General features: G+C 49.5%; 1 protein-coding gene across 2 annotated transcripts in view; it reads left to right on the plus strand.

Moving 5' to 3' along the window:
- The first annotated feature begins 3,666 nt into the window (after positions 1 to 3,666).
- The window catches only part of irak1 (interleukin-1 receptor-associated kinase 1), a 9,741-nt gene continuing 5,451 nt past the window's right edge, over positions 3,667 to 7,956 (plus strand). For both annotated transcript variants that reach the window (XM_041061472.1, XM_041061481.1), the window contains exons 1-6: positions 3,667 to 4,046; positions 6,025 to 6,192; positions 6,280 to 6,438; positions 6,735 to 6,817; positions 6,926 to 7,102; positions 7,348 to 7,412. In XM_041061472.1, the coding sequence (XP_040917406.1) occupies positions 3,935 to 4,046; positions 6,025 to 6,192; positions 6,280 to 6,438; positions 6,735 to 6,817; positions 6,926 to 7,102; positions 7,348 to 7,412 (764 nt within the window). In that variant the 5' untranslated portion in view covers positions 3,667 to 3,934. The remainder of the gene's footprint in view (positions 4,047 to 6,024; positions 6,193 to 6,279; positions 6,439 to 6,734; positions 6,818 to 6,925; positions 7,103 to 7,347; positions 7,413 to 7,956) is intronic.

A 7,956-nucleotide genomic window follows, 5' to 3' on the forward strand; every position in this document is an offset into this window, starting at 1 on the left:
ATGAACAGCTCCTGGACTGACAGGTTACACCAGGTGTGCGAGGGTCACCTGCTGCACCAAACACAAAAATACAGTATCAACATCTGCAGCAAGGACAGTTCAGAACAGCTGATCGAAATCCCACAGAACCATTCATGCAAAGTAAAAAGTGAGCATTCAGCATAAACTGACTGCTGTAACACTGGACCAGCTTTTACACATTATTATGAAATCACACATCCCACCTACACAGAGCCAACACATGTAATACTTAATCAGTATTGATCATTTAGATAGAAATGGAAAAATCCTTCAGTTTTCTGTCCTTTGTATATTTATTTATTGTCTGTACAGTTGATGCTTTTAATGTACAGGCAGTTTATGCTTGAACAAACAGTAGTGGCTGTTGCATAAAAGCCTGATGTTTCACATGATATGAACAAAACATCATTTATATAAATATTCAACTTCAAATTTTTACTTTGTCTCTTTTAAAAAGTGGAGCCAAACTTTTACTTTCATTTTCTTTGAACTTTTTTCTCTTTACACTGAACTGGTTTCATCAGCTTTTAAAAATGAAGGATTTCCTGGTTTGTCACTGTTGGTTTGCTGCTCTTCGTAACGTGGGCTTCGAGCAGACAGAGATGACTGTGATAGAATGCACTGTTCAGATGTAACACTGATAACCTCAGTGTGATCAGCTGCAGTGACGTGTTACAGCAGCAGGTGGCAGCAGTCTGAATGATCTGAGCTGAGAAGAGTTCATGAGGCCCCACCAGTACAATCCATCTCTTTCCCAGGATTTAGTCAGAGCCTTGAAGACTTCCTCTTTAACTCTGCTCGGACTAAGACAACGCTGTGAACAGCTGAATGATTAGAAGCATAACTGTGAAAACACTCACAGCTGTAGGGACTTCACACGGACTCGGTTTCCCACAGTCCTCCACCCATCGCATTATCCCACCGGTAACCTGGTGTCACGTTAAATTCCACCTTCCCTGCTCCGAATGTTGGACAGCCCAGACCACAGTCCTGCTACGATGGATGGACGGGTGAGACAGAGACCCATCCACGGATTTACCGTCCGGCCTTGTGTCATGATCCAGTAGTACTGTCTGTATGGTTGATGCTTTGATATAGATGATGATGGATCATCTATGGTTGATGTGTGTGGGTGTTGTAGCAGCTGTAACATTATCTGAAGCCACCTGCTGATGGAGATCCTGTTGTTATATGATTAAATGCAAACACTAATCATTTGATTGGATTTTCCATTTATTTTGATTGTTTTAAGTCTTTAACTTGTGTGGTTGTGGGGTAACGTGGGGTCTCAGCCAGGTGTGACAGGTCACTCAGACCTGTGAGCTGCAGCAGCCAGTGATCAGTCAGGATCATTTAGCCCTGGGTTTTGTCTCTCAGGCTACATACGGTCTGCTCTATCTTCATTCTGAAGGCTGTTGGACTGAATGAAGGACGTGTCCTCCTGTAAAACATGAGCCCAGATCATTACCTCCCATAGTTATGTTTTATTGTTAGATGACCTCTAGTGGCCGCAGTGGTTATGACAGCCACAGGTGATGTAGTATATAAAGTGACATAGTCCAGGTTAGAAGGGGGTTGGATCAAGAAAACACAGGGCTGTCCCACAGGAGACAGCGAAGGTCCAGTACACCTGATGCTGGTACGGTGCTATGGGTCGTATCCAAGGGTCAGGACAAACGACCTGTGTGGTCGTTTAGGTTGGAGGACTTCTTAACCTGAGAGGGAAACCTGCAGGGAGGCACAGGTAAGAGAAAGTTAGGCATGAGCCAATCAAACACGAGGAGAGACACAAACATGGGATCCAGAGGTGGATGTGTTGGTGTCACTCAGCAGACTGAACCATGTCACCGGGAACAGAGATCTTTGTGCTGCAGGAGGAAACCAGATGCCATGCCCAGCAGGTGTACGCACACACACACACACACACACACACACACGCACACACACTGAGCTGAACTACTGATGCATGCAGGAACTCCCCAACAAACCACAGACAGAAATATCTGAGTGTGTGTGGGGTGGTGGGTCTCTGCGGGCACACACACACACACACACACACACACACACACACACACACACACTGTACTGTGATGTCAGTACAGTAAGAAGAAATAAAAGTCTCCACAGACGCAGTGACCTGAACTGAGCATTACTATGTAAATGTCCTGTGTGGAATGTACTGTATGTACAATGCAGTATGATGTTTACATATACAGCTCTGGAACAAATTAAGAGACCTCTACAAATGATCAGTGTCTCTGATGTTGGTATGTGTTTGAGTAAAAAGAATATTTTTGTTTTATTCTATAAACTACGACAACATTTCTCCCAAATTCCAAATGAACATGTTGTAATTTAGAGGATTTATTTGCAGAAAATGACAAATGGTCAAAATAACAAAACAGATGATCAAATAATGCAAAGAAAACAAGTTCATATTCATTTTCAAACAACACAATGTAATGTCTTAGCTTAGGAAGAGTTCAGAAATCAATATTTGTATATAATCCTGATTTTGAATGTGAATTGTGACCATCCATCACATTCCAGAGGTTTTCAGTGGGATTCAGGTCTGGAGATTGACAGGGCCATGACAGGGTCTTGTGATCTGGTGGTCCTTCATCCACACCTTGACTGACCTGACTGTGTGGCATGGAGCATTGTCCTGCTGGAAAAAACTGTCCTCAGAGTTGGGGAACATTGTCAGAGCAGATGGAAGCAGGTTGTCTTCCAGGGTGACCTTTTACGTGGTTTGATTCATGGGTCCTTCGCAAAGATGCTGAAGCACCTCCAGATCACCACCGATCCTCCACCAAACTTCACAGCAGGTGTGAGACACAGTGGGTTGTAGGCCTCTCCAGGTCTCCGCCCAACCGTTACACCACCACGACAATTTCACTCCCCGTCTGCCCAGTCAGACAGACTGGGAGGATGTAGCGGATGCAGGGGTTGAGGGTGAGCCAGGAGAGGTGGAGGAAGGTGAGGCAGAGGAAGAGCAGCTGGAGCAGCTGCTTCAACAGGACTGAGAGGACGGATGTCCCTGAGACAGAAACACAGGTTTACAGAACACTACAGTTACTACGTCTTCATCTTTTATGGTGGACTGAGCACAGCCTGGATCCTACACTGACTCACTGTCCCCTCTTCAGCTTTATGCCACTGTTGCCTTCAGTACTGATCTGGGGTCAGACTCTGGGTCTCTGTAAAGCGCGATGAGACGATTCTGACTGTGGAAGGAGCTGTGTGAATAACACTGAAGTGAAAATTACAGTGGTATTACAAGTCAGGGTGGGCTGGGGCTAACTGGTTAGCATGCTAACAGATTATTTCCTCACAGTGTGCTGACTGACTTAGTTTACGTTTGAATGTTTGAAAGTAAAATCCTTACATAACGTCCCTTTAAATCACATCCACAACATGTATTTAATCCAGGATGGATTCACTGAACTGACTCTTTAAAAGACATTTTATTTGTTTTAGATTGAGCGTAATATCAGCAGCGAAATATTTTAGCTTGTGATAAACAGTCTGTATGTCTGTGGAACGTGTCCCCTGCGTCTCTTTTCACTGCTCTCAGTACGTAAGACACGAGCTTTTATTTTTGATGACCACGCACCGGAAGCGGCTCTTATTGCGGCACGCTTGTCGGCGGGCGGAAGTTTCCGAAGTCGTGAGACTGAACCTGGGCTGTGACCGGAGCTCCGGGATCCATCCATGCTCTGAACAGGCTTTCCTTAATCTTTTTAACGGGTTTGTCCCGGACTGCTCTGATGTGACGGACCGCTCCCGATCCCGGTGTGAATGCCCCCCCCCCCCCCCCCCACACACACACACACCCCCACTCGGCGGCCCGCTGTTAGCTTTTAGCTTGTTAGCTTCAAAGTTTAGTCAGACTTTAATCTGAAGGTAAAGGATGTCGGGCGGAGACCTGAGGGGACACTTTATCTACACCCTGCCGTCCTCTGTCCTCTGGGACTTCTGCAGGGTCATGGACGGACTGTCAGACCTGGACTGGACCCGTTTTGGTGAGTCAGAACCAGGACTGAGACTGTCTGCAAATGGCTAACATGGAGCAGGAGGGGAGGGTGTACCCGTCTGTCTGTGAGCTTACCTGTCTGTCAGTTTAGGCTTGATGGATGAACCCTTCATGAGACAGGAGTGGGTGTAGAGAGGTGGGGGTGGAGGGTGGTGGTTCTCTGTGTCTGTGCAGGAATAATCTGAATATGAGCATTTTTTATTCTCTGTAATAAACGAGGCCAAATAGAATCTGACATAATTCTGATGTGAAGTCACTTCATATGTCCCACAGCCATGAGACAACGGGCCCCTGGACACAGACATGTAAAGGCCCCCAACCTCCTACAGGAGAGCAAGGCCCCCCCAGACTGAAAGACACCCAGAACTAGTACAAACACACACGTATCTGGTGATTTTCAGACTGTGTGATTGGCTGTGATTGGCTGTGATTAGCTGTGATTGGCTGTGGTTGGCTGTGGTTGGCTGTGATTAGCTGTGATTGGCTGTGGTTGGCTGTGGTTGGCTGTGATTGGCTGTGGTTGGCTGTGATTGGCTGTGATTGGTGGCGGTTGGCTGTGGTTGGCGGTGATTGGCTGTGATTGGCTGTGATTGGTGGCGGTTGGCTGTGATTGGCGGTGGTTGGCTGTGGTTGGCTGTGGTTGGCTGTGATTGGCTGTGGTTGGCTGTGATTGGCTGTGATTGGCTGTGATTGGTGGCGGTTGGCTGTGATTGGCGGTGGTTGGCTGTGGTTGGCTGTGATTGGCGGCGGTTGGCTGTGATTGGCGGCGGTTGGCTGTGGTTGGCTGTGGTTGGCGGTGATTGGCGGTGGTTGGCTGTGATTGGCTGTGGTTGGCGGTGATTGGCGGTGGTTGGCTGTGATTGGTGGCGATAGTCCCTCAGGACAGCAGTCGTCCTCCTCTCAGGGAACAGAACCAGCTGGGACCGTTGCAGCCGTCGTCTCACGTTGACACGTTTCACTCATTCACTGTGGAGGTCACATGTCGTCAGGGGACCTCCCTGTTACTGTTACCTGTAGTTCAGGGCCGGGTTATCAGCGTGGGTCGTGTGGTGGCCTCTGTGGTTAGTCTGTGCTGAGGCCCCTGAGCAGCGATCATAACAGATGAACAGCAGGAGAAGAGAAGCTGGGGCAGAGTTAGAGCCTGAAACATGAGAGGATAAGTTAAAGATAAATCCACCTGGGCTGTAGAGCGTCAGGGAAACGGGGACTGGCCGAGGACCTCTGTCACTCAGTCAGTCCAGTGGAAGGCAGGTTTGTTTGGGACGCAGCTGTCCCTGACATACCTTACTCTGTTTCCCAGAATCTGTACAGCAGAGGTGGGGAGGGCAACATTTGCACGAGCCATTGAGCCACAACACCCACGTGTATGGGAAACACACCAGGCGGAAATAAAGTGGAATTTTCCTTTAAGACTGTGTGAGACACAGTCTCAGATAAACAGATAGACATCAGAGTCAGACAACCCTGTGTGGACGGGTCACACAGGGTCCGTCACATTTTCCATTCTCGTGGTTATGAATGAAAACGATGTGGAGAAAGTTGAGTAAAGCTGCAGTCACACGCTGTGTGATGACAGTCTCACGTTCATCACGCTGCTCTCTGAATCAGGCGTGTCTGTGTCATGTGATAGTAAACTGAATCTCTTCGGATTTCAGACTTAATTTTTTTTGAGAAATAAAGTTTTATGACGTCAGTTCACGATGACGGGGCCGGAGTCACTGAGGGAAACAGCAGACTGATCCACGCTGGTGTGTGACGGATGTGAGGCCCCGTGTTTGGTTTCAGGGCGATGAAGCTTCAAGCTGAATAAACTCAGCTTCAGAAAGTTGGACGTCCGTGTGACAGAGTCAGAAACTCATAATTACGGTGACTCTGATATGACCTGAACGCAGCATCACTTGACTCGACTGCGACCGATCCAGTCTGATCTGGTTCGTTGGATCGATAACTGCGTCTCTCTCTCGTAGCCTCAGAGGTCCTCCGTGATCAGACCGCTGTGCGATTGGCTGAGAGGAGGGAGAGGCGGACCGACTGGGTGATGAACCAATGGGGGAACAGGAACGGTAGAGTCGGGGAGCTGATTGACCTATTGGAACGTCTCCAGCTGTTCCGCCCCCGTGATGTCATCCTGGGCTGTGAGTTCACCTCTGATGACCTCTGACCTCTGATGACCTCTGTGTAGAGGTTAAACTGATATTCAGCTCCTCTGTCTCTGTCTGCAGGGACGTCCAGTCTGAGGCCTGTCCCCTCTCCTCCTCCTCCTCCTTCTCCACCTCCTCCTGCTCCTCATCATCCTCACTTCTCCTTCCCTCAGTTCGACCCCCCACCCAAATCCTCTGAGGCCCCGCCCACGCTGAGCACCTGCAAACTGAGCACGACAGGTAACACACACACACGTGTTTGTTGTTGGTGGATTAGCAGATCAGGGCAGTGACGGTGGAACAGGTACGATGCTGACGGGCTCATTCAGCTCCCAGGTGTTTCATGAGGCTGTGATCAAAGGTGAAACAGTTACCTGAAGGGGACGCACACTCAGAAACACCTGGAGAAGTCCCACCCCATCGGTGGATCAGCATTCTGTAACCTGAAACCAGCAGCAGCGCCTGCTGAATGTCTCTGAGCCAAAGGACGATCGGATGGTGACAGCTCTGCTCTTCGTCCTCTGTCCCTCATTCAGTAGATAAAGGAGGAGGAAGACCACTACCCAGACCTGCCCCGCCCCCCTCCAGTCTGCAGTCTGACCTCCACCGACCACCCCAGGTTTCACACACACACACACACACACAGGTCACTGTCATAGTTGTGAGGACACTCATTGACATAGTGCAATGTAATGATAACATAGAATAATAAGGCGTCATGCCTCAGTCCTCCCAGCAGGTGGCGTGTGCCGGTGGAGGCGGGGTGATGTGCTGGTCGTATGAAGAGGTCCATGCTGCGACGGATGGGTTCTCCCCCTCCCTGCAGGTGGGGGAGGGGGGGTTTGGGGTCGTGTACAGAGCGACTCTGAGGAACACCCACTGTGCTGTCAAGAGACTCAAACAGGTCAGCCAATCACAACACAGATCACAGGACTGGCTGAGACAGGGTCCAGTCAGAGGGTTGGGGTCTCCCACGGCGCCAAGATAAATCTGAGGGGTCACAACAGGATGAACGAATGAGCGAGTGAATGATTGAATGAGTGAGTGAATGTGTTCGAGCAGGAGCAGACATGCATGAATCAGCTCAGGTGTCACCGAGCTGATGTCATCAGTGACATCATCAGAGGTGATGATGATGTGTTGTTGCAGGACTGTCTGCTGGACTGGACTCTGCTGAGAGAGAGTTTCCAGAACGAAGTGAAGAACCTGTCAAAGTAAGTAACACGGCTGATGTTTGTCCTGAGGCCTGAGACCTGTACTACGAAGTCCAGCACACCCAGGACGTGTCTTCTCTGTCTGTCTTCACTGAGTCTAACACAGAACACAGTCCTGCATCACCTGGACCATGAAGCAGGTTCTCACCTGGTTCAGTTCTCTGTGGGTTTACCTGCTCTGAGCTCGGTCATGTGACAGAGGCTGAGTGAGGAAAACCGTCCACTCACCTACAGACAGACCCGACGCTCTTCATTACTCAGCACTTTACTGGAAACTTTTTTGTCCCTGTCAGGATCCTGTAGGAACGATGACTCAGTGTTTCCAGTGACAGTTAAACCTAAAGTTATGTGGCTAACCACGGACCCTGCTTCGTAGTGCAGGACTCAGGTCTCTGGAGCTGAGTTTGACCCCCCCCCACACACAGCTCCTGCCCAGCTCCTGCCCAGCTCCTGCCCAGCTCCTGCCCAGCTCCTGCTCAGCTCCTGCCCAGCTCCTGCTCAGCTCCTGCCCAGCTCCTGCCCAGCTCCTGCTCAGCTCCTGCTC

The sequence above is a fragment of the Toxotes jaculatrix genome, chromosome 2, assembly GCF_017976425.1.
Source record: "Toxotes jaculatrix isolate fToxJac2 chromosome 2, fToxJac2.pri, whole genome shotgun sequence".
NCBI classification, from domain to species: domain Eukaryota; kingdom Metazoa; phylum Chordata; class Actinopteri; family Toxotidae; genus Toxotes; species Toxotes jaculatrix.